General features: G+C 34.1%; 1 protein-coding gene and 1 long non-coding RNA gene across 2 annotated transcripts; one reads left to right on the top strand and one right to left on the bottom strand.

Moving 5' to 3' along the window:
• Nucleotides 1–372: 372 nt before the first annotated feature.
• LOC149933913 (uncharacterized) lies at nt 373–1,922 on the bottom strand. The gene is made up of 3 exons (XR_016472273.1): nt 1,088–1,922; nt 533–1,020; nt 373–467 (listed from the first exon to the last, which is right to left on the bottom strand). It is a non-coding gene; the product is annotated as an uncharacterized LOC149933913 (long non-coding RNA).
• Nucleotides 1,923–2,598: 676 nt separating this feature from the next.
• On the top strand, nt 2,599–26,054 carry LOC149933914 (uncharacterized). Its single transcript, XM_090153354.1, has 10 exons — nt 2,599–2,736; nt 5,383–5,460; nt 5,520–5,655; nt 7,737–7,848; nt 9,332–9,412; nt 10,667–10,747; nt 20,731–20,769; nt 20,842–20,878; nt 22,567–25,849; nt 25,925–26,054. The coding sequence occupies exons 2-9, from the start codon at nt 5,394–5,396 to the stop codon at nt 25,833–25,835; spliced, it is 3,822 nt and encodes a 1,273-aa protein (XP_090009480.1). The 5' UTR covers nt 2,599–2,736; nt 5,383–5,393; the 3' UTR covers nt 25,836–25,849; nt 25,925–26,054.
• Nucleotides 26,055–27,740: the final 1,686 nt, after the last annotated feature.

Here is a 27,740-nt window from a genome sequence, read left to right on the forward strand (position 1 = left end):
CAAAAGCTGTCTCTTTTTGAAATTTTTATCAATTTTTAATACTCACGAAATTATAGAAAATATTGCCATATGTCCTTCAGGCAATTTGTGATTAAAATTTATTACAGACTTGGGCACGATTTTAGAAAGGTCCTGCCAAGTTGTGTTGTACACAAAACAAAAAAACATTTTCCATCGGAATAATATACAGGTTTCCGCTTCCCTCGTTTTTAATAAAAATTTTGTACATTTTACAATAGTTTTATATAAAAACAGTGCCAAAGTGTTCTTGATGTTTCTTGGGAAAAATTAATTCCTTTTGGAAAATCTTGACCAAAACTTTGCTACAGTTTCTTCATTTGTAGGTCTAACGTATGTAGATGCAAGAGTCGGAGGGGCTAATGAACTAGATTTTGATTTCGCAGCTTGATAGCTAGGAACGGTGGATAATTCAACAAATAATTATTTTAACAAAATTCTTACATATCCTGCGGAAAAAAATATAAGGTTTGAATTAATATTTAATTTGTAAAATCTTCCCAAGTTCATTTACCATAACTACTGTCAACTTGAATTTTTCTAAGAGTATGCTGGCCGTATTTTGCCTTGGGAAATTCAATTTTATATCGTAACCTTCCATCTTTGGTTTTTGCTTGGGGTTTGTTGTTGTACTCATTGAAGCGTAATTCAACTGGCAAGTGGAATATAAATTAAATTTACCTTGCATTCATGCCACGAGAAGAATAACATGTAAGCTTAGCAGCAAAAGAAATACTTCGACAGACAAGGGCGTATCCAGGATTTTAGGGGGTATTGATGGAAAAATTCGACGGAGGTTTCACTGACTTTTATTAGACATCCCCCCCCCCCCGCTAGCCAGCCAGTCATCAAAATTTCGGGGGAGAGGCGGTTTGAACCCCCACCCCCCCCCCATAAATACGCCTTTGTTGACAGATGCAGTTTGTTCATACGGTGAAATCTGTTGAATATCTTTGATCAGGCTTCCTGCTGGTATGCTGGGCTGTCTGTAATTAAGTCAAACTAAAACAGATATGTTGCAATATTGTTAAAGAAGAAGGTTGGATTACCAAACCCCTAATAATAGTACCTTCTGCTAGCCATTTCTTTGGTTTTTCAGTTTCGCATGTAGTGAAAGGTTCATCGTTGCCTTCATTTATTATGTGACGAAGCATAGATAACATCTTAGAACCAACATCTCCTGATTTCATTAACTTGAAGACACCAGCCAATAATTGTGGTTGCTAATGCTCGGTTCCAATCTCCCAGAATGTTATATTTCTTTCGACAAGTTTCGAAGCTTCACGCGATTCACAATGCAACATAGAATATAAATAATTTTCAAAACACACACAAACGAAGATGCGCGCGTCCTCGGCAACAAGCGGGTTTTTTGCTTGTAACAAACTTTTTCCCTGTAGGTTATTTTGAAAAATAAAAATTAGGTGGTAGATAATATCGTTCAAGGCACGTGTATATTAATTTCAGGGCTGTATACCAATTCCGAACAATTTATCACCATACGCTCTCACTATAAGAACAATGATAGTTTAGAAGTCTCTACCCTAGATTCGAATTCGAAGAAGTTATCCGAGTCACGGTTTGCTAATGAATCTATTACACGAATAACAAAATAAAATAGTTTACTATAAGATAATAAAGACAAATACTTGTAAGAGATAGAGTTAAATACTGTCTTGGGAAAAGTGCAAGTTATATTGACAAGAGTTTCTTCTCGTAGGGCTGCGCCATTATTTGTAGACGCCTTTTAAAATGGGGTCCCATTCAAAAAAACCTCTCTGCAACGCAGTTTTTCGAAAATGGTAATTTATCGAATAAATAAAAATACGCTTAATTTTAGCAAATTTAGAAAGCTGAACCGGAACAGACACGGACGTTACGTCTTACAAAGAGCTGGTTTAGCTCCAATATCGTATTCTGGAAAAGAAAAACATTAAGATAAATTTGAGTCTATGCGATGTTACAGTTTTAATCAGGAAAGCAGCCGGAATTTAGGACATCTCAAGTGCAATTAGTGTACAATCAAAACTACAGCAGGCTGGCTTTCAGTTTTTAACGCGAAGTTTTTAGTTTTGTCTGGCGGAATTTCTTTTGAAACGAAGAAAGAGACTCCGAAGAAATATTTTTAAAAAGGAATGGCAACATGAGGTGATCCTTATCGGGAATTATCAACAGGTTAGTACGGTTCAGGATAGTTTGAATCGAGAGTTAGATCGGGGTGAATCTAATAAGTAAAAAGGGAACTTTTATTTCACACGGACACTATGACATTATTCGTATTTTCCAAGCACGCTATTGTTTTTAACAATACCTGTTGCCAATAACTAAAATCTCGAAGAGCCTTACTTTGCACTTATTATCAATTTAAATTTTTAAAGGATATAAGGTCTCATACAAAGGGCAACGTCTTAATTAACTCTAGTTACGTTAAAAATTATATTTTAATAGGTTATCACGTAGTGTTTACGACTTCTTTGCTTTAAAAACATTTTATAGGTTTCATAAAGAAAAAGCCCTTATCAAGTACTTTTCCATAGATTAGATATCTAAGGAAATGTAAATGTACTTGCTTGGAGTCCTTCTACGACGCTGTCAAAAAAAGAACTTAGGAAGACAATTAAATATATTTCTTTGAAATTAGCCCAGTGGAAAGCGCGAGTCTTGAGGGGTCGATCCAAGTTGAAGCTTTTGGAACGTTTCAGACTTTTGACCGTAAAAGTAAGAAATTGTTTATAATATTGAATTTTTTTACACAAGTGGATAAGGCATGTAGTAGAGAGTTCTTAATCGCAATTGGTGCTGGCCGAGTTCACATAAGACGGAAAAATGCTAAGTAAAGTGGCCAATAGATTATATCGGTAGGGCTCGACGTTCGGATAGAAAATTATCCTGATAAAAAACTTATTTAAAATCGTACAATAGGCGATAATTATATAATTAGTTTTTGATACCTCTAAGTAGTCAAATATGCCCTTTCACGGTGAAATCTTTGTCTAGAAAACGTGATGTCAAAACTTGTCCCTTTGATTCCCGCAAAAATGAAATAAAAAAATCTCGGAACCAGTGTTGCTGTGCGGTCGAGAGCGGCTAATTTTACTATTCGGAGCTAAGTGGAGTAAGAAGCGTTTTTCTCTTCATCTATTGGGCAAGAATGGAATAAGGGAATTAGAGAGCCAAAAATATAGATGATATACCGCATTTAATCAAGGATTTATTAAAGAAAGTTTTTAATCTGTATATCATAATGGAAAGTTTACTTACCAGTTGTAAACTTCACCGCTAGCATTTGAGTACCTTTCTTTGAAGTTTTTTCTTCCAAATGGACTGGGAATGATTTTTCCCAACGCTTCCCACTCTTTCAGCTGCAAGATTGCAGTACGTTTGTTTTACACACAAATTAGCCATAGTATGCAGTGGGGTGGCGGAGTGGTTAGCACTTTAGCCTCGCAGCAAGAGGAGCCGGGTTCGATCCCAGCTTGTGGCACTGGGTGAAAACTCGGAACAACTCCTTCTGCGTTGAGTTTGCAAGTTCTCTCCCCACTGGTTTAAGGGGTTTTCCCCGAGTTCTTCGGTTTCCCCTTCCATAAAAACTTGTCTAGGTTAACGGTAATAGTTAGTGTAGGGAGCTGTTGGCTCGATCTCGTGGCATGCAGGGCTTGCCACCACCCTCCTACGCATTGTAACCCGGCCACCTGATTTAAGGGCTTCAAAAGTCGCATGATGACTTAGGCCTAAGGTGGTGCCTTGGGTATTAGCCTAGCTGATTATTATTATTATTATTATTATTATTATAACTTGAGAAATTTAAACTCCAACACATCAAATATAAACATCGCTCCCATTCGCTCGTTAAAATTTCTGGCTATTTTCATAGGCCAATAACCATGTCTTTTAAGTTAAGTCGCATGAGAAAAATTAACCAATAAAAAAACGAGTTCTTTCCTATGCGGGGGGGGGGAGAATTTTCCGGGGAAATATCGAAATTTCTCTCTTTTGAGAGCCTTGCACCAGACGGTATTAGAGAAACGTCGGCTTCTGCAGTTCAATTTTATGTTAAGGCTACGTGGACACACAATGTGCACATAGAATAGGCAGCATAGCCATTTGACTTATCACAAACGTATGATAATATCCATTAAGTAAACAATTTATTGGATTTTTTATGATTAATTGAAATTTTGGTGGTTAATTTAACCATTTTCCCCGAGCTCTATAAGTCGCCATGTATTCGGTCTCTTTTACGGTCCTGGACGAAAATTATTTCAGCGACCATTTCATTACGCAAATTTTAAAACTTAGATGGCTAAGAAATACCAATTAACAATAACCGAAACTAGTTGGGTCTAATATTTGTTTTTAGAATAAACCTATTTGTGAAGTTGTTATTTTCCTTGTCTTTTCATTTTTTGACCAGTTTGTCTTGCACAAGTAGCACGAAATATTTCTGACTTACCAATTTAGCAAAAAAATCAAAATTAACCAAAGTTTAAAAAAGCTAAGGGTTCAGAAATTTTTAATATGTCAAATATCCAACTTTCCTTGTTTACGAAATTCTGGAATTTAGCAAGAACCGAAATCATCTAAAGCCACATACATACCCCATAGCTTATCTTTAACATGATCAAAGGTAATAAATAGTTTAAATAATCAAACTTGAGTTTTTAACATTCACTTGGCAAACTTAAGGTACGTGTAAGCATAAATGTGCCACTTCCTATTCTTCACATACAAATTTGACTGGGAGCTATTCACAAGACAGAATGCATTACGGGCTTCGTCGCCATTTTGCGTGCGCTTGCTCCAGCGTCACACGTAGCCTTCGACAGCGACTCGCTAGGGTTACATTTTCTTCTTGTGATGACGTCACTTCGTAACAAGCTCTCAGTAAGATATTTCCCAAAGTGACAAAGTTATGAAAAAATATTACAGACTTATGGTGTAAGGTAAGGTAACAAGATTCGTAAAAAGAAAATTAATGTGTCTAAGATTTGATATTTCTGGAAATTTGTAAACATATATCCGTTAACTTCATTAGAAATGACAAAATACCGGGATATAACTCATCTTCTGACTATTAGTTGGCTGAAAAAATATTACTTGAACCAAAATGGGGAGAAATAGATTGATATGTTTAGTATTTTAAATTACATAATCAACATTCTGGAGCCATTTGTATAACAGATGGATTATTCTGACCTACCGTGAAAGCTCAAAGCAAGGGTGACTTATAAATTCAGCCAAGATTATTTTAAGTTGGTTATAGGCATCCTTTTTTTGGTAATTTAATTACAGCGCCCAAATGTAGTTATTTGAGTTTCAACGCTGAAATTTAATAATTCCTGTCTTCTTCGCCTCTACGTGTAGAATTGTTTGAAATGGATCCATTTGTGGAAGGAAAACTTAAAGCATGGTCGTTGCTGGATTTTAAAGAAAACTTCATTGGTATTTTTTCCAAAATCAGAATTTTTTACTGATTTAAACTAGTAATTCATTAATTTCAGCAAATTGTATAGATGAAGAATCTTTCTCAATGCTTTCACCGGAGGATGTAAAAGAGTTAATTTCCCCTGTTGGTCCAAGGGCAAAGTTTTTGAAACTTTTAAAAATGTACAAATATGAACAAGAAGATTGTAATAGGTAGGCATACAATTTCGTACTGATAGGTTAACGTATTGTGTGAAGCTACTTGTCAAACATGAGTTTCAAATGCTTTAAGTGTCAAAATGAAATAGCGGGTAATCCACAAAGCCCGTTTTATCACTTCAGAAATTTCTACTGCTTACAATATCACCCTGAAAATTTATATTGTGCTCAACCGCATTGTTACCAGTCTTTTACAAATCATTACTTCTTAAAACGTCATTTAACTTAAAATCACTCAGATGAGCAAGGTGCTTTAACGAAGGAGTGGAAGATAGAGAGCAATTGCAAGTGCTCCCAGTTTGTTTAGATGGTGAAGTTTCAGTATAAGAAATATAATATATTTGGTTTCAATTTCAACTGGATTTCATATTTGTTGTGGCTCTTTTTGAAACAATTGATTTTGAAAGACACTTGCATAGAGAGTAATAATAATTAATCTAGTAAATCTTTGCCTCAACAACTCTCTAGTGCATTTTGCGGTTCTGATGCTGATTTGTATATTGTACCTAAATTTAAGTATCATTGTTTGTTTATTATTGCAAAATTAATATGAATATGACAAAATCCATAAATTCTAAAGTGCATCGTAACCACTTGACTAAAACTTTGCGATTAAAATATTTTATATAAATGATAATAACATGAAAACGAGCTTCCGAGCTGTAGCTTCTCTTCAGGTTACGCAGCTACTATTTAATAAAATGAAATTTAATTGTTGCTTTCTACAATCAATTTTGGCATGCTTCATTGTCATATATCGGTAAAAAGGTAAAACCGATGTATGACAGTAAAGTTGTGGATCAAGCATGTCATATTTGAAAATATTACTTGCTCTTTAAGGGAGAGTTGTGCGAGGGGGGGGGGGGGGTTGAAGTCCATTTAAAATTCGTCATTAGACCGCCGTTTCCTTGCAATTACAAAACTACACTCTGATGACGTTTCAGAGACGTTTTTTGAATTGACTTCTGACCCCTTCGTTTTAAACGGTTGGATTTTCCTCTACTACACAGATGCTGTTTTAAAAATAACTAATCCAGCCATTGATGAACGTTTTGACCAGTCTCGAAATGACCAATAATAATCAGCTAGGCTAATAATAATAATCAGCTAGGCTAATACCCAAGGCACCACCTTAGGCCGGAAAGGCTTAAGCTATAGGGACCCCGAGACTTATTTAAATAAAAGGATTCTTATATGGATTTTATGAATTTCGTGTCCGGTATAAATCTGTCTTACGTCTCGTGACAGTCAATTCAGAAATATGAGCTAAAATAAGTAACTTTTACACAGTGTAAACCATATCACAGTGACAGAGTAAATATTCCAATTATAACGTTTGATATATATTTCAATATTTAACTTTCCTTTAATATACCCACCGAAATGTGTTTCGCGAATAAAACTAATTATACTTATCTTAGTACCGTTATTATTATGGTTCTTGGAGAGAGTAACATTTAGCAGCACGACTCAACCTAATGGAAAAAGTGCAAATATCAACTAAATATTTTAGTTATTTCATTACCACCTATTTATTTACAACGATGTTTCCCCTTATATTCTTACATTTAAGCAATAATTTTCTAGTAAAGTAAATAGAAATATATATATATATATATCAGATAAAATTTGGTTAAAAAGCACTTAGTTGGGATAGTTTAGAGGGAAGGTGGTTGGCAGGCTGATTGGAGCTGGCTTGGGTTGATGACAGAAATAAACATTTACATGTCATTGATAGAAGGCTAGTAGCAGGATATTATATGTTTGCATACACTTTATTGATTCCCAAAGAAAATGGCGAAGTTTACAGCGGATATTTTGCACCCGACATGCAAAACTAGACTCGGCTCCTAGTCGACTTTAAGGCTGGTCTCGAATCTAAGTTCAGCTGTGGTTTTTTTAACCATCACAATATGCGATTCTAGAAAATTTTCTACCAGTTCTTTGTAAGTTTATTTCCCGCAATTTCGCCCTCCCCGGTTTCTTTACGAAAGCAGACAGCCAATGCATATCAAAAAGTGCGTGACGTAACGTTCGACGGTGTTAAAGCTCCACCCATTTTCACTCTTTCATAGAGATAATAATATCAAATTGCCGATAATGGATGTGCAAACGATTGATGAACCCAGCGTGAGCGGTGTTGATTGGGAAGCTGACTCAGGAACTCATGGAAGAAAAAGAGTTAAGGTACGTCATTCATCAGGGTCTCACTTTTGATAATCTAAGAATGAAAAGAAAACGCTTTAAAGGCTTGTTTCCAAAATTGTAAAACCCTATGTTGGTAAAAACATTTCTAAAGCCGTTTGAAAACTGAAGGGGTTTTACGTCTCAGCAACTGTTGCACGTACCAACGCTGCTGGTAACGAAGACAATATATCGCATATTGCAGTAACTAAAAATCGCGCTGGTGCGGAAGACCTGCAGTTTCATACCAAACTTTCACTTCGTTGAACATTTCGAAGCTGCACTCGCCTTCGCCCTCTGCCGTCAAGAAAATCCCTCACGATCTAATCAATTTAAATATGGCGGGAAATTAAATGTTTTTCGAATAACAAATATTGCACCAGGCTACATGTTTTTTTCTATCGATTTACATATCATTAACCCATAGAGATCTTATGGTTAAAGAGTTATTTATTAATCGAAATTTTCAAGGCTGGAACCAATCCTATAATGAAATTAGTTTACAATCAGCAAATCATTTTACAATGCCACATATTTTAAGAAAAACGAAAAAACGTCTATCTTCTTTGTTAGTTGTCGTGTATGGCACCATACACTGCAATTTTTAGCACTTTACACTGGTTTTTCATTCAGTATATGAATTAACAATGCCATATCTCAAAAGTGAAGCAATTGCTGAGTAAAATGTTCCAGAGGCTGATACGTCGCATTTTCATATGAGGGACGAAAACCTCCTTCGATAATTAGGAAGATGTCACGGACATTTAAGTACACTCCATTAATCGCTATGTACATTGATTATTTACAATATTTCAATCAACCCGCTGATTAAATGAGTTAGCACACTATAAAAACCTAAGTGTACATTTCACCAAAATATCCTTTATTCTGATAAGAAAACTAATTCTTAAAAAAGTTCAAGAAATTAATTAGTACGTTATATCAATCATTAGGAACAATTTTTCAATCACCCTGTACATTACCTTGATAGACACCCTTAAACAATCTTAAAGGAATTATTATCAAAATATCAACAATACCTCAATCACCCTGTCCTTTAATTTAACTGGCTTGTTTAGACACCGGTGGAACGACACATTAACTACCTTTTAGTAATTAAAATTTATTAGCTACTTGTACAAAAATACTGAATAAAATGAAGAAAGCAACGACAGTTAAAAGTGCACAAGGAAAATTTTTATCATTAAAAGTTAAGCCCGACTAGTCTCGGCCGAGTTATTTCGACGTCATCAGGGCGAAATATGACAGCGAAATAACTCGGCCGCAACTAGTCGGGCTTAACTTTAAATAATAAAAATGTTTCTTGTGCACTTTTAACTATCGTTGCTTTCTTCATTTTATTCAGTACCTTTCAGTAGCTAACGTGTAGTTTATTTTTTTGCCTGTATTACTAAAATATAATAACATACCTAAAAATTTAAGAAAATTATTTTAAATTTCTAATTGAAATTTGTTGATATTTCAGATTGATTTATCAGCCACTAAATATGTTGGGCGAGATTTGATTAACATCAAAAGTGGTGGATTGACGCGTGTTAAACAATCGGTAAGCATTAAATTGAACATATTTTAAACATAACTTAATTTATAAACTGTTCACGAAAGTATCCTATCGGTCGTAGATGATTCGATTTATCCATCATTTGACATTTATTAAAACTTAATGTTTCTATTAAATCAGTAAATATTTATTACTTCCAGCGAAAACTTTCAAATGAGCTAGTATAAATAAAAGCTCTTAAATTAAATCATAAATGGTTTTGCTCTGATTGTTTGTAAATCTGGATCGAACGACACCTTAACTACCTTGAAGTAGCTAACGTATAGTTTTTTGACAATTTTAATAAGATATTTTAACTTACTTAAAAATCAAAGGTAATTTATTTTATCGTACATAAAAATGGAAGATAATTATTTAAAAGTACCTAAAAATCGAAATTGCTTACATCTATCGCGTAAGCAGTCAACTATTCTAATCTTATCTAGCTTAAATATTATCAACAATGTAACTTGCGATTCTTAAGTCAAAAATAAATTGTTTATTTATTTTCATGTTTTTCGAGAGTTTTCACCCTTCAGATTAAATTAAGCACAAGGAGGCAACGTAAATGACATGCTACGTTCAGCTATAAGTTACCCGCGAGTTATCCTAGTTTAATTTCACTTACAAAACGCAGACGGAGCAAAATCACTTTCTCCACTTTCTCAAGAAACAAACGGAAGTGTGTCAATTTGAGCTTGGCCCATATTTAAAAATCACATTCCCTATTAGCATAAGTGGATCATTCTCTCTAAGTATACAAATTTCGGGTCGCGGTCCGCTATCTTAGTCTGGATTTCGTGACGTCAGAGCTTGTACAGGGAGCAAACTCCAAAGAGAAAATTTTGAAAATATTTCGGCGGAGGCGCCACCGAGTGGTCAAGACGGCAACTTTTTGTTTATTGAACAAAACTCTACCCTTGGATCTGAAACTGACCTTGAACAAATATGATACAGGTTTTTTGGGGGAGAAATTCGATAAGCCAACCCCCAAAATTTCTCTCTCTCGGGCCCTCGAGACACGTTTCAGACCATAAGAGATGTAAGAAACGTTACATTCGACAGTATAAATTCAGAGTGAAGTTGAGGTGATTAACAGTATAGGGCGGTTATAAAGGCTGCCAGACCGACCCCGACAAAGACTCTAGTCATAGGTAACATAGCGTTTTGTCTCCTTAGAGAAAATGATCCACTTATGCTATTAGTTAATTAAATTAGAATGATTGAAAATTGCTAATCAGATGGATCATATTATTTCAGACTGGAACATCACACCCTCAAACTGTAGGGCAGGATTCGATAAACATCGAAAGTGGGGGATCAACGTATATGAAACAATCGGTAATTATATTTCATTTCAACAATCTTAGTAAAAGTGAGTTAGCGAAAAGAATTGAAAGTGTATTTTGGTTTGCCAAACTTTCCAATTATTAAGTCGTTTTTTTCAGTGAAAATTTGGTCTTTTTTCATTGTACTAACGATATTCATACGTCCCAGGTAGTAATGACAACGTTTCAGTTTCGTTGATATAACGTTTTAAGGTTATTTCTTAACTTAATATCAACGTTGATATTAGGTGAATACTTTCAGCTCTTTTCAACGTTATATTTCATAAGAGTTATAGACGTTAAAATATCGTTTCAATTTACAAATATTATATTAGTTATTGTTCAAACATTTTTCATATTTTCGGAAGTTATCATTAAAATTAACTTTGATTTTCTTTATAATTTTCGAATTTACAACTAAAAACTGTTAAACAACCTTATTCCTTTTTTTTTACTCTTTGTAAAATATTTAATTTCGCAAATATTTGAAAAATTTACAAAGAATAGAGGTAATTCTCTAGGGAAGCCCCTAGAGGAAAGGTGTTTAAAATTGATGCCGCGTTGCCCCGCTGAATCACGATCGCGATGCCGTTGGAGAAGGAACTCAACCGAACGCGGCTCACTGGTGACGTCCTTCAAACGACGGCCAATGGCGTGTACTAAATCTAAACCTTCTTGACCGAACGAGCCGAGAGTTTCAACGGCCACCGCTTTAAAATTATACCGATTTTCGAGTCCAGCGTACTTTGACCTTTTCTTCACTCTAGCCTGGGTAGCGGCCCAGAGATGGGCTGTAGAAGAAGCCGCCAAATACGAAGGCGCGAGGGGGTCTGTGCGTGTAAAGTCCCAAACTAGCGACTTACCGCCAGACCAAGGGACCAAAGACATCCCATCCGGACGTTTCCCGTCGTCCCGCGACAGGCCTGGGGGCTCGAGAATAGATGGAACACCCGCGGAAACAAACGCTGGCTTTATAGTGTCGTTCACGGAACCGTGACGGGAAAGACGACCCGCGCTCTTTTTACAACTAAGCCCGTGAGTGCCGAGGGAATCCACCTGGCTTCCGCAGTTGCAAATGTGGGGAACACAGATCCGGGCGCCCAACCGAATACCCACTGCGATGCGGAAAGAGTCGTTGGTTAAATGAGTGCCCAAGGACGGCGATGGGAGAGCGTTTAACCTAAAATAAAACAGATACTCGTTAATGATAACTCCGTTTTTCTGTGGCATCAACATTTTTTAAAACAAATTATTCACTTCTGTAAAAATACCTCTTAGGAGACGCTAAAGCTTCTATGTCGCTGCTCCACCTAGGCTCAAGTATTTCAATTTTAAGTAACTAATGCGAAATTAAACTTTAAGTGATTGATTCTAAATAAAATATTAAGCTTCATAAACAATTTGTTAATATATAAGTATTATGAAAATAATAACATAAATACGTATTCTTGGTATTATAACATCTAATAATGATATAAATAATATTAACAAATGAACCTTTATATATTGTTTTTCTTACGTTTTAATATAAGCATGTTTTCGAGTAAAAAATGTTTTTTAAAGGTTTATAAAACTAAAAGTTCCATAATATGTTTTTAAAACTAGAAAAAAATACAAAAACTTTATTAGAAACTAACTGATTAAACACTATGAGACATCGCTTATATATAGCCCTTATTATTGGGTCATAGGCTATATTTATCCGAAATAGACTGATCTATTTAAATGAAATACAAGTTTTAAATTTGTTTGCAAGGCTTACATGAATTAATTACATTTGTTTAACCCTTGGTCTTAAAATAATGCTCAGGCTCATGGCATTTTTAATTTTATTTCTAGATGCTCTTTCTTATTCTGTTTAGTGTAATAAGCTATTTAGAAGGTAATGGAATATTTAAAATTAAGGACACTAATGGAATTTAACTGTAAAATTTTAATGTTACCGGGATTTGATTTATTATGCACTGATAAAAATATTTTTTTTTGAAACTAGAACAATCATAACACTTGGCTTTAGTATGTTATTAGCTCTTGAGGAACATATATGGCATTTCATTTAAATTTGTTTAGATACAGGATAATATTCTGAATTTTTGGGGTGATTTTACAATATTTTAATGTTATCGTAAGGCAAGGTAGAATTGCCAGGCTGTTCTAGAATTTTTTTGGAAGATGTTGATAAGTGATTATATGGTCAAAAATATCCATGTCTACATCTTATTAGGTTGTGATAATTCCAAAAAATTACATATGACCTTTTATTAGGATTTATATATATAAATATATATATATATATATATATTTATATATATATATATATATATATATATATATATATATATATATATATATAATATATATATATATATATTTGAAATGTATACCTAGCTAAAAGATTGAAAAAATTAATTTTTTTAAACTAGAATCATAAAAACACTTGGATTTCGTCTGTAATCAGCTCTTGAAAAATATATAGGGTTAAATTTAATTTGTTAATTTTTAAACTTTTATGTAGATTAGATTGTAAATTGTAGAATATTGATATCTTAATACTTCACTTACAAGGAGACATCCCGAAGTGTAACCCACCGATTTTGTTCAAACTCAGGGGAGTGGTAGACCTTCAGGTATCATGAAGAACCCTAAAGGGAATTTATACAATGAGCAACCGTTTTGCCATGGCAACGAAAAATGTTTTTGACAACCGAAAATGGAAATTTTCCCATTGAAAATAACATGGGATTCTGACCGATTCCTAGGCCCCCCCCCCCCCCCCCCCCCCGTGAAAAATTTGAACATATTTCAAAATTTCGAAAATGCCAAAAAAAGAAAAAATAAATAAAAGTTGACAGTAAAAACATCAAAATTGATCAACTTTTGACCTGCAGCTTGAGGAATGAGCTTAAATATGTAATAGATAATTAAATCTCAAAATGAACCAGATTCTGACCCAAACATTATTGCAACTTATATGGAACTTCATTTAAATTTAATTAGTTTTATATTATTTTAGGCTTTAATGGTATCATAGCTTGCCAAATTTAGAATTTTGATATCTCAAATCTTCAAAAAGAAGGCGTGCAGTTTCAGCAGAAGAGTTTTACTTCAATTGGACAAATCTTCCAAAGGTATCCACCCTACCTTTTTAGAATTGAATAAAAATTTGCCTTAAAGGTTATTCTGGTCGAGGAAGCCAATTTCCAAATTATTTTTATTGTGCGATAAGCGGCTTTTGAGATATTCGCTATAGAACTTTACCAAAAAAGGCCACGACACCGAAAACTTGGAAATTGATATCTCCGTCAATAAAAGTCCGATTTTAATGGCATAAAGCTTATTTTAAAGCATTTTTGTTATAAAAAAAGAACAGAATTTTAAAAATTCTATTTTAGTGAAATAGAAATAAAAATATTTAAATAATAATACAGTCAAAGAGATAAATAAATTGCTAATTATTATTAAAAAAATATTTCTAATTATTACTCTGTTAAGCTTTAAATTGCATTCTAAAAAAGGGTTAATTAAAATCAAAAACACTTTTTTTATAGAAATTTGTTCTAGTAATTTTTTTCTAAATTGTTATGGGTGACCTAGGAAACCTATCACAATTACTCCGGAAAATGATCGGTATATCAATGGAAAAACTAAAGATATGTAAAACTTGTGATTTATTAAGAGGGGCTAAAGAAAATTAAAAAATCTTCATTAAAATTAAGAAACAGCTTGTGAATATTTAGGGGACTTAAAATGAATGGAGCTTATAAATATTGCTACGAGTTTTTTAAGAATTTCCAAAGATTAATTTTGGTAAATTTTGGGAAAATGAAAGTAATTTAAAAAGTAGATTCTTAGATTATCTTACAAAAATGGGTACCAAAGTTTTTCTAGGTGACCGACTTCCAACTCTTTCTAACCCAGCCACAGAAATTGTACGTGCTATAGGAAACTGTTTTCTGAAAACTCGTCATTTCTAGATATATTTTAATAAATTTTTCACCACTAGGTGCTAGATCAAATTTGCGAATGAAAAGTTGTAAAACGTCATCGAAAACCCCAGGTAGCAAAATTTCGTTGAAAAACGGGTTTAAACGGTTGATGAATAGTTGATAATTAAACGTTATTGACTCGTTGATCATGTCCGGCTAAGGAACGTGTCGAAAAATGGTTGATAAAACGTTTCTAAAAACTACCTTCTAACTAATTTCGAACGTTTTTAAACCATTATAATAACGCTTCAATTGTTTTAACATCAGGTACATAGATACAAAATACAAATGAGCTTTAGGGGGTCATTCCACGAGAAATCGACCAAATTATTTGAAATTTTCCACCCTACCTTTGTAGAATTGGATACAAATTTGCCTGGTCGAAAAAGCCGATTTACAAATTATTTTTAATGTGCGATAGGCGGTTTTTGAGATATTCGCTATAGAACTTTACTAAAAGGCCAAAAAGGCCTCGACAAAGAAAACTTGGAAATTGATATCTCCGTCAATAAAAGTCGGATTTTAATGGCATAAAGCTTATTTTAAAGCATTTTTGTTAGAAAATCCAGAATAAAATTTTAAAAACTCAATATTGAATTTCTCAGTCTTAAAAATAGTTTAAATCTTACCCCAATTTTAGTGACATAGAAATAATTTTTTCGAATTCCCCGTCTATGATTTAGTCTAAAAGATCAAAATCCCAAAGTAGTATTTTTAGTTCTTTAGAAATAAATTATTTTGTACAACCCCTCGTGCAGTTTTAGAGATATGGAACTTTGTATACCTATGTTGTTAGTCCAGTCGATTTACATTAAAAGGGGTGTAACTAGAAAAATTTTCAAAATAAATTTTATCTTTTGCAATGTGTTCCTAAAATCGGTCTGAACAGCCCCTGAAAAATTTCCATGAATCCCACCATGGGAAAGTGGTCAAAAGTGGTCACAGGTGGTCAAGTTGATTTTATTTGGAAAAATACGGTCGGGGAAAGTTTAAAAATTTATCCTGACTTCATGCTTTCAAAAATAAATAATATATTCATACAAAAAGTGTCACTCTTCCCGTGTGCTGTAGCTTTCCCTGTGGTTTTGAAATCTTTCAACGGCCGGAATTTTCAGCCAATAGCAATCATTGAATGATTACGTCAAAAAAAAAGGTACAACAGCAGATAAAATTTCAAAAAATGTTAGCCAACTTCAGTGAACTTTAAGGTAAAAAAAAAGTTTCACTCAGTTACCACGATTATCGCGGGTTTTTTAGTAAGTTTAATGATATAAGCTTATTTTTAGTACTTTAAAGCGCTTAGAAAATATTATTACGAAAGTATTTATTCTTGGTGGTAACGGTGAATTGTAGCCTTTGTAGGTAATGCCTCCTAGAAAAAAAGTTACAGAATCTTTAGTTTTGGGCAAAACTAATTCCACCATTTCTACCTGAAAGAAACATCAGTACAAACTATAGTGTTACGCCATTTGTCAGCCGAGTGTCATAGTCACAATGTTTCAGTACAAACTGAAACAAATGATGCAAGTGAAAGGTCGAAAAAATTCGTCAGAGAAAATTCAACTCAGTGTGATTTGTTATTGAAACTAACTCATTCTCGTGAAACACAAACTATAGGCCAAAGCACACTCTTATTTAAATTATGTGGATAAATATATTAGTAGTTTGAAGAGAGGTATGTGTATATATATTACATATCAAATTGAGTAACGTTATACTGTAGCCACTTGAATTTTTTTTCTTCCATGTATTTTCAGACGACTTGCACCTCTCCGTAAGAAAAGGTAAAGATGGAGCTGAACAGCTACAAGTCATTAGAGAAAAGGACTTAACACTCGTTTCTACTTATTATGATTTTCCAACTAGAATATTATTTTCATCAAATGGTCTACTAACCATTTTAACTCTGTTCAAACCTTTGCATCAAATCAGCTATGTTGATGGAAATCAAGAAGTACATGTAGATGTACTTCTCATAAATGAAGTATTATCGAAATTGTCAGGGAATCCGTTTTTTGTCCATCCAGGACTTGTAAATGTACGTTATAACCTTTTTTATCTTTTTTTCCCTACAAAATTATAAAGTATGTATTTATTTTGGACAACTGCAAATCATTTAAATCAAAAAACCTTGAAGTAATAGCTAGTCCTTCTGAAAGATTACAGTCTTCAGAATGTACTACTTGTTTCATTCCGCCTTCTAATGTAAAGCGATATGAAATTAAAAATGGCATTTATCAATGTGGTAAATGCCGATATCTCCAAAGGCAATGTATAAAACCATTTTAATACTGGTGGGTTAAGTAAAGGACATTCTAAATTACCTAATATATCGTCTGCTGATATTGGTGAACCATTTTGTAAATTCATAAGATCCAAACTGTCTGAATCATCTTCTTCAAACATTTCAGTAATTATTATTATTAATTAGAGGTAGAAAGACAACACGACCACTGTGTTTACAAACTCCACGTGCTATTTGAAAACGTGGTAATTCCAATTTTATTATCACATGACGTCACGTAAGAGATACAATCAGGAGTAGCCTATATTAAATATTCAACATTCTTTTATACTCGGCATAAATCGTCTCAGTAACAATTGTGATTCTCACTCTTGTAGGGTGAAACGGCCGCCATACTGTATTTTACGAATGGCGGGAAAATATTATTACCGTGCAAGCCCGTGATAAACCGGAAATATAGATAATATACAATATCAAGAGTATTGGAATATGTTATAAGGTTTTTTGATAAGATATTCCGAGATTTACACCGAACTTGCGTCCGCCATATTGAATTCAAGATAGTGGCGGTAAAAAGCTTCGGCCCTTAATTATCCCCTATAGCTGTGAAGTATATTCACCAAATTTCAGCCTTTTATCTCAAAGCATGAACTCTGGATACATTTTTAAACTTTCCCCGACCGTATTTTTCCAAATAAAATCTAGCTTGACCACCTGTGACCACTTTTGACCACTTTACCATGGTGCGATTCATGGAAATTTTTCGGCGGCTATTCAGACCGATTTGAGGAACACAGTGCAAAAGAGAAAAATTCTTTTGAATTTTTTTCTAGGTACACCACTTTTTTAATGTAAATCGACTGGACCAACAAGATAGGTAAGAGTAATCGGACCTGCAGCGGTTCTGAACCGTTGGATATCGATTGCAGCGTTACGTCAAGAGCTACTGAACGCTTTCCGGTACTCACGCAATCGGTTAAATGCCATTACTTTCCTTAACGTTGTGACGTCACGCTACAAATAAACCGGCTCGCCCAGACGATTGAAATGGTTTCAATCGGTTGAGCAGCGTAACGTCATACCGGAAGTTTAAAAAATCGTACAGTAAAAAACCGGTTTCTAAATCTTGAACCGTAGAATTTGTTGCAAGTTACTGAACGTACCCATAGTTCCATATCTCTAAAACTGCACGAGGGGTTGTACAAAATAATTTATTTCTAAAGAATTAAAAATACTACTTTGGGATTTTGATCTTTTAGACTAAATCATAGACGGGGAATTCGAAAAAAATATTTCTATGTCACTAAAATTGGGGTAAAGGTCAAAGGTCAAACAATTTAAACTATTTTTAAGACTGAGAAATTCAATATTGAGTTTTTAAAATTTTATTCTGGATTTTCTAACAAAAATGCTTTAAAATAAGCTTTATGCCATTAAAATCCGACTTTTATTGACGGAGATATCAATTTCCAAGTTTTCTTTGTCGAGGCCTTTTTGTAAATCGGCTTTTTCGACCAGGCAAATGTGTATCCAATTCTACAAAGGTAGGGTGGAAAATTTCAAATAATTTGGTCGATTTCTCGTGGAATGACCCCCTATACAATTTGCAAGAGTGTCTGAATTTAAAGCTCATTTGTATTTTGTATCTATGTACCTGATGTTAAAACAATTGAAGCGTTAGTATAATGGTTTAAAAAGAAATAAACGTTTAAAAAACGTTCGAAATTAGTTAGAAGGTAGTTTTTAGAAACGTTTTATCAACCATTTTTCGACACGTTCCTTAGCCGGACATGATCAACGAGTCAATAACGTTTAATTATCAACTATTCATCAACCATTTAAACCCGTTTTTCAACGAAATTTTGCTACCTGGGGTTTTCGATGACGTTTTACAACTTTTCATTCGCAAATTTGATCTAGCACCTAGTGGTGAAAAATTTATTAAAATATATCTAGAAATGACGAGTTTTCAGAAAACAGTTTCCTATAGCACGTATAATTTCTGTGGCTGGGTTAGAAAGAGTTGGAAGTCGGTCACCTAGAAAAACTTTGGTACCCATTTTTGTAAGATAATCTAAGAATCTACTTTTTAAATTACTTTCATTTTCCCAAAATTTACCAAAATTAATCTTTGTAAATTCTTAAAAAACTCGTAGCAATATTTTTTTAGCGCCATTCATTTTAAGTCCCCTAAATATTCACAAGCTGTTTCTTAATTTTAATGAAGATTTTTTAATTTTCTTTAGCCCCTCTTAATAAATCACAAGTTTTACATATCTTTAGTTTTTCCATTGATATACCGATCATTTTCCGGAGTAATTGTTATAGGTTTCCTAAGTCACCCATAACAATTTAGAAAAAAATTACTAGAACAAATTTCTATAAAAAAGTGTTTTTGATTTTAATCAACCCTTTTTTAGAATGCAATTTAAAGCTTAACAGAGCAATAATTAGAAATATTTTTTAATAATAATTAGCAATTTATTTATCTCTTTGACTGTATTATTATTTAATTTATTATGATGATATCAGTTTTTAGTTTAAGAAAATAAATATTTAATATTTTGACTTAAATTAAAATAGTGACGTAGATTTTTTTCTGCCTGAAATGTTTTCCTGCGTGAGAAAATATATGACATGAGATACTTAGTAAATTTGGATTCACTATCCCAGTAATCTAAACGTTTAAAGCATTATTCCTTAAGTATTTTTAAGAATCAGTTAATAAAATCTAAAGGGCACATTCTCTTAAAAATCTTAAGGTTAGCTTCCAAATCAATTTTGAAGACGCAATTTGGAAAAGCCATGGAGCAATATACCTTTAACATTTTCTCCAATGAAGCTCAATGTAATCTAAGTTATCCAAAAAATCTCGATTAAATCCACTTTATCTCAATTTAATCCAATTTATTATTTAAATCCTGTTTAATCTGATTATGGTAATGACGTGTACCTTGGTAATATCAAAGTGATAAATCGATAATAGACAATTAAGGAACCTAATGACACTTACTAAAAACAATTAGGGATAAATGATTCATTTCAATTTGACTGAAATTATTATTTGAAAATTATTTTTCATAGCCAGAAAATGTTCTGTAACAATCCTAATTTAAATCAACTCTGAACTAACTCAAGTATCAAAAATTTTAATTAAGATTAAAATAACTCTTAGTTTTAAAAACTGATACAAGAATGTTACCCATTAAAAAAGCTTTGAATTGAATAATTCAATAAATAAAAAAATTCTTAAAAGTGCCAACTATGAACAACAACGCAGAATTTAGCCTTTTCTTGTGGCAAAACTTTGGGAGATCGGTTTTAGGACTTCCCAAAACGATAAGCAGATGGCGTGTAAATAAACAAATTTAATTAAAATTTATAAGCTACTTGTACAAAAATACTGAATAAAATGAAAACAACGATAGTTAAAAGTGCACAAGAATTTTTTTTTAATACCCTTTTAACTATCGTTGCTTTCATTTTATTCAGTAAATAAACAAAAATAAGACAAAATCCGCGGCAGTTCTGTAATACAAAAACGTATTCAAAATTCATAGAATGGAAATGCTATTTATTGTACTCAACTAAATGCAACATAATTTTAAATGTTTTTTTTTTAAACTTCATCCATACACAAATAAAGATCATGGAAATAAATAATCACTTCCATGTATAATTTGTTATAATAAATATTGAATGTAGGTGCATTTATGCTAAGAAATTTTAGTAGTAAGTTGAAGCAGAGTGCTATCTTTTTTTCAGATTCTAGGAGGGAAAAGAAACAACTTACACGTTACCAACGTGAGTAAAGATTCAGATTTTGATAAGCCTAATATTGCATTTTGTTTTAGACTGATTGTCTTTCCGTTTTAGAATAAGAATATCTATGTCGATGACACTAAACTAAAATGTAAGTTGACCTTTTTTATACTGAGTCTCCACTGGAAGATCTTGAACTCGGTCGTATGGTTTCCAGTCTACACAATGTTATTAAAAAACTATACGCCACTGGAAGATATAAAAAAAGTACGAAATAATTTTAGTAGAAATTAATATCCAGAATGTATTTGTTGATATTTAAGGAAGTGTGAAGACGATAAGCGGACATCATGTTCAAAATTTCCCTCGATACGAGTTGGGAGGGGAAGGAATTATGTCACTGACGCGTGCTTCAATCGCTTTGGAAGTGTTTTAAGAAGAGAACGAGATAATGGGTTGAGTGGATTTTATGAAGGGGGAAGGAGCTGACTCTCCGAGCGTGAGAGGAATTGGGAAAAACGCTTAAAATCGACTCAACTTAGTTTTTTTTCTCTTAAAGGGCACCACCGGTGTTTGAAAAATTCACCCAAAATATCAGGTAGCAGACGACGTGTCGTAGCTTTCCCTATTTTCGCAATTCGAGCGGGAAACTGATCAAATTCAAACACCGGTGGGGCCCTTTAAGTGGAAATCAATGCGTTTTGGTTATACATTAACAGTAACAAATTATCATTTCACTCGATTACTTTGTCTCGGTGTGCCCCCTCGTTCTCAAAAAGTTTGCTCCTTACTAGAGCAAAGCGAGTGCTCAAGAATTGCGATTAGGCAAAACTAGTTTAATAATAATAATAATTATCAACTAAGATTTAACCTTCAGCACCACTCTGGGCCCAATTATTCCAATTTAGAGTTTGAGGTGTTATATTTTTAATAAAAATCGATTTTGTTAATCGGCTATGGTATAAGTTTTGGACGCAAAATCATATTCCAGGACTCGGGACCCAAATGAGCTCAATTTTGATTGATTCCGGACTTCATTCCAAATCCAAAAATCTGAAGTCACACACCTCTTGCCCTAAAAAATCAAATCAGCCCGTTTTTATATTGCTTCCTTAAAACGGACGTCTTCTGATTGGATTGACGTTTTCCCTCCCCTAGCCACACATAACAGGGGAAATTTACACCGTGACACCAGTGATTTGTCTCAACGGGGGTTAATCCATGTCAAATCACCAATTGACCTTTACGGTACCGAGCCTGATTTTGTTAAAACTTTAACCGCATTATATCTTGACCAATTAAGAAATACATTCAATTCAAGAGCACTTTGATCCAAATACGTTTTGTGTTACGCGTTTCAGAAATTACTACTGAGCGAGGCCCAAACTTATAATTGACTTAAAATGCCGTTTTCAATAGTTTGGTTTTGAAAACGATTATTTAGTATAAATTGAAACTTCCTAGGCTGTGACAACGGCTGGTAGAGTACTGAGAGTTTAAATATACCTATGAAGCTTAAATGTTTTATTTTGATTAATCTGATGGTGTATTATCGATTTTAATTAACGGAAGCGATTTCCGCCACCAGGGGTTTCCGTGCGTTCGTTTTTATATTATAATAAATGTTAAATATTAAAAAATTTCCAACTTATCTTTTTTGAAATGTATTCCAAAATTTGGGATCTCTGGAACACTTGGCTCCGGCACCCCATCTATTGAAGGGTTTTTCTTCTGACGCCGCCACTGCCCGTCCGACCACTAAAGCCTTTGGGGCACAGATAATGAAAACTGATTTTTATTGGTTTTTCTGATATAAGGTATACTATCTCTTCCAAATAGCTCCCATTCCATGGTCCGATTTGAACCATAAGAAACAAAAGCAACTGCTGTCAAAGCGACTGGTGGTGTTACAAGGAGAGGGTCAGGAAAAGACCAGCCTAGCGAGTCTTTTGCGAAATGACAATGGAGAAGACATTGAAGAACTCATCGACGACTACGTCCTGTATAAACTCAACGAAGACATTGACGTTCACTTAGGAGTAAATCTACCAAGGTTAGGAGAAACAGAGGACTATTTCATACCACGCACTTTTATAAATCTTCAATCTCAAGAAAACGAAGTGAAGAGTGTCGTTGAACTAATTGAAGGGATGAGACGTGGTCAAACGACTATCATTTCGGACGAAGCGGGAACAGGAAAGTCCACCATCCTTATTCTTTTAGCGCGGGAGATAAAAAATATGTATCCCAATCGTTGGGTTATCCTCGTTAATTTGATAACTTACTCCGCAGTCTTCAAAACGCATTTTCAGCTGAAATTCGAGCATTCCTCGGATGCTGTCGATTTCTTCGTCTCTGAAATGTACAGTTCGAAATGTAACGAAAATTTCGATAAAAAAATGTTGAAGTGGTGCTTGGAGAAAAGTGGAGGTGTTGTCCTGCTATTCGACGGCTTCGACGAAATCAGCCCAAAGTACGATAGCCTGGTTAAAGGACTAATAAGCGGTTTGAAGAACAGTCGCGTAGACAATTTGTTATTAACCACGAGGCCATATGCTACCGGAGATTTAGTTGAAATATTAGAGGCATCGAGCTATCAAATAACAAAGTTTAATAACGAAGAAAAACTAAAATATATCGTTGAATATTGGCTTGAGAATTCGGGCTGTCACGAAAGGCGAATTCTGGAGTCTAAAGCGGTGTATTTAATAAAACTATTCTCATGGTCAATTGAAGATTATGAAAGTGAATTTATGGGAATTCCTCTTCAATGTCGTCTGCTGGCTGAAGTTTACAAAAATGAAATAAACTCTATCGAGGAATGGCAGATAATGTCCTTGTACGAAATGTACCGAAAATTTACTAGAATGAAATTTCAAGAAGAAGAAAATAAGTACGAGAGCACGACGAGCACAAGTGGCACTGAGAACAACGCCCTGATGATAGATCTCGCCCAAGAGTACCATTGGGAGTCGGCCTTCCGTCTGTTGTTCAGAGAAGATATCGTTCAAAAATTAAAATTTCATCGGCCCAAGAAAGAATCAATAGAGTTTTTGCTGAAGAAAGTAGAGAGAGTGGGCATCATGACGGACAGCGGTGAAAATCCGGTGTTTATACATCGCACATTTGCTGAGTTTTTGGTCGCGGAGTTTTTCCTCGTAAGGATCGAAAACAATGAAGGAGAAGAATTTTGGGAAATGCTAAGCATTTTGTTAAATGATATTTTCGAGGACTTTAATGGTGATGACGTTGTTCAAATATTTTTCGAAAGTGGTTTGAAGACTCAAACGATTGAAGATGCGAAATTTCGACTCATTCGAAGCTCAATTCTGAAAGCCTGGTGCCGTGACCCACATTCCATTTTAAAAGTATTTAAAACATTTTTTAGCCAATCTCGTAAATATGGAAGCACATTGTTTCGGTTCCTTCTCAATTGTTTAATAATAGACGGAAACATGCCCATCGATTTTTTTTCTCTGATATTAGAATTTGCAAAACCATCGACATTCAACAAATTATTTTTACAATTTCTTTCATCGTGCCCTAGAACTTACCAAGAAATTATTATTACGCAAATAAAATACCAAGGAAGTTTAAATAAAAAAGACAATTTCATTGAGTTAGCGTTGGCATTTCCAGGTATCTTAGTGTCGAACGAATCGTTGCACGCTAAAAATAAGCTGTGTGAAGATTTCTTTGACGCTTCCGCCGATGGAGATGTCGAACTCTTGCGAAAATATTTGCAAGAAGCCGGTGACGCCGAAACTCGATTTTGGCTCCTTAACGTTTACAATCAGGATAATTATTTGCACTATCGTTCCGCTCTTAGTTTGGCAATAAACAATAATAGAGAAGCCGCGGTGAGATTTCTTTTAGAAAGAGGAGCGCCAATAAACCGACAAGTCGAATATGGTCACAGCCCTCCACTATTTATGGCCATAAGAGCGGGCAATTTCAAGTGCTTCAAAATCATTCTTGATAAAAACGCCGACATAAATCTCAAGTACGATGGTCAGACGCCATTGTCGTACGCGTGTAAATATAACAAAACCGAACTGGCCAGTTATATCTTAGATCTTAGATGCGAAAGAAAAGATTCAATGGGTTGGAATCAAGCAATAAAATCCGGAAATACAGAGATGGTACGTCTTTTATTAGAACGAGGATTAAATATCAATCGTTGTGATGAATGCAAAATAACTCCCCTTCACTATGCAGCTGAGGTTCAAGAACCCTTTCACTTTATTCAATATATAATCGACATCCTTTTGTCCCATGGCGCTGACATTGACAGCGTGGATGGCGACGGACGTACGGCCCTACACATTGCAACAATCAAAGGAACACCCCAGGCAGTCCGAATACCTCTTAACCACGAAGCTAATTTCGAGGTTGTAGATAATTTTGGTAAGACGGCTTTGCATTGCGCCCTGATATATGGCCAAGCTGAATCATTCTCCATTTTGTTGGAAAAAGGTGCAAATATTGAAGCTGTTAATGAAAATAAAGAAACTGCATTGCACATGGCCGCAAAGGAAGGTCGAACTAAAGAAGTTTCCATTTTGTTGGAAAAAGGTTCAAATATTAATGCTGTAAATGAACTTAGAGAAGCTCCTTTGCATCTAGCAGTGCTTGGAGGTCATATTGAATCAGTGTCTGTTCTGTTGCGAAAGGGTGCGAATATTGAGGCGAAAGATAAGGAACATCGAACGGCATTACACAAAGCGGCTACTAGCTCATATTGCGATAAGGAAATGATACGGCTTTTGTTGGAGCACGGGGCGGATGTAGGTGCCATGGATGAGGACGGGAAAACTCCCTTACAGCTTGTGGCCCTAAAATGGGACCGTCAAATGGGACCGACACCCTTTTCCTCAAACGAAACTGGTGCTGTCACTGAACGACTAGTAACTTTATTCCCAGAAGATCCTCGTTTGGTTTCCACTCAAGAAGAAATAAGCACAGATTTTTCAGAAGATTTAGAGCGACAGCAATACAAAAGATTGATTAGGAGCAAGTTAGCCGATAAAATATCCCTCCTATTAGACAAAAATGAAGAAATTCGAGCAGAATGCAATCCTAAGAAGCTCAACTCCTCACTGCAATGATCAATGGATGAAAAGTAAGTGTCTCGGTGTATTTGGCATCGCTTTTCTTTAAGAATTCAAATTGTGCTACAATTTGCATTTCTTTTAAGGATGAACTCGAATGTCTAATTTCATATTTATTTCGACCGTGCTGATGAAATGCCTGTCTCAAATACTCCTACAATCAACTTAAGAATAAAAACTTCTGTCAATGTCAACGAAACTACACTGGTGTTCACATTTAAGCAATTAATATAGTATTGAGGAATGCAGCGTATTTATATAATTTAACTTTTGATGTCACGTCGCTAAGCTTTCAATTTATAAAAACGACAAAATTTCTGAATTGTTAATTCAAACTGATATAACATTAAAAATACCAATATTTAAATATTTCTTTTGAAACATCTGTAACTAAATATACTAATTCGTTTTAAAAAACCTTTTTAAATCGTGAAATTATTTATTTATAAAATATAAATTCTAGTTTATTAATTGATTACTAGGACACCCTCTTATAAATTATTTTGATTAAAACTGATGAAAATCAAATCTGTAGATTTGGCGTAAGAGTGGAGTGGGAAAAAGTGGTGGGACGAAATCACTCACCATATTTAACTCGGAGTTTTGCCCATGTCTGGTTAAGATTTTAGTGTTAAAGCCAATTTTAAGTAATTTTTATTAGTTTATTCAGGGAAGAAGTCTGCTTTGAACATAATTTAAATTGTTAGCTTTAAGACAAACCCCATTTGACATATTATGTAGGCTCTGAGCTGGTCGTCAAGTTTAGTTGAAGCGATTTTTAATTAAATGTTAAACTCTAGCCCATTACAAAAATGATCCATTTACCTCCTATGAAAACTTAAAGAAGTCCATAAAAAGTTTATAGTCATATTTCAATATTTATCGTTTTTTCTAATGATTATTGAAAATTAATGTATATTTTGAAACAAAGAAAACTGAAAATTAACAAGTAAGAAACCCCGAATTTCTAAATTCCGTACATATTTTTGGTTAATTTCCGACCCGTAGTAACCAGAGCTGTAGGATGCGTTGCTTTTGTTTATTTTCAGAAGATATTATACAGTGTTTCCGATATTTTCCTTTTAAATACCCACTTATGCACGAGATCAAAGTCGGTGAATATCGCTAACTTCTTTATTGAAAAATTTCCATTTATAAAATTAAAAATGACAGAAATTGTGAAATATCCTCCAGAGATAATTCTACTTCTAGTTGTTTATTGATGTAATTGCAATTCCATGAGTGATTTGAATTTGGGTGAAAAAAATTATTTTGAATTGTAAGACAGATTTAGATTTGGCGTAGAAAAACTATTAAGAATCCTATGACGGATTTATATTTGAGCTAAAAATATTTAGAATTCTATGATGGATTTATATTTGGGCGAAAAATATTTAGTATTCTATGACGATTTAGATTTGGGCAGACAATCGCTTTAGAATTTTATGACGCTTTAGATTTCAGCCAAAAACCGATTTAGATTTGGGCGGAAAAACTATTTAGAATTCCATCACGGATTAGCATTTCGATTTTTAACGACTAATTACTAGGATACGGTACAATTTTGGAAAACGTTTCTAAGGAACTTTTCCACTCCTTTTTACCCAAAGAACACGCCTGTCTATTTGTGTCAAATTTTCTCTGAAACACCCTGTATTAATCAGAAATTGGTTGACCGTAACGGAGTAATGGGTAGCGGAGTGATTAGCACTTTCGCCTCGCAACTCAACCTTAGGTCTAAGTCATCAAGTGACTTTGAAAGCTTTTCCTACACCTACTCATTTAAATGATCTTTATTCCTTAACCTACTCATTTAAATGGTCTTTATTTTTGAATTTGGAGGATAACTAATAATGGTTTTTATGAAAGTACCAATGTCAAATCGAAACCAACCCATCAAAG

This window comes from Leiobunum rupestre, chromosome 7 (genome assembly GCF_980474605.1).
Source record: "Leiobunum rupestre chromosome 7, qqLeiRupe1.1.hap1, whole genome shotgun sequence".
NCBI classification, from domain to species: domain Eukaryota; kingdom Metazoa; phylum Arthropoda; class Arachnida; order Opiliones; family Sclerosomatidae; genus Leiobunum; species Leiobunum rupestre.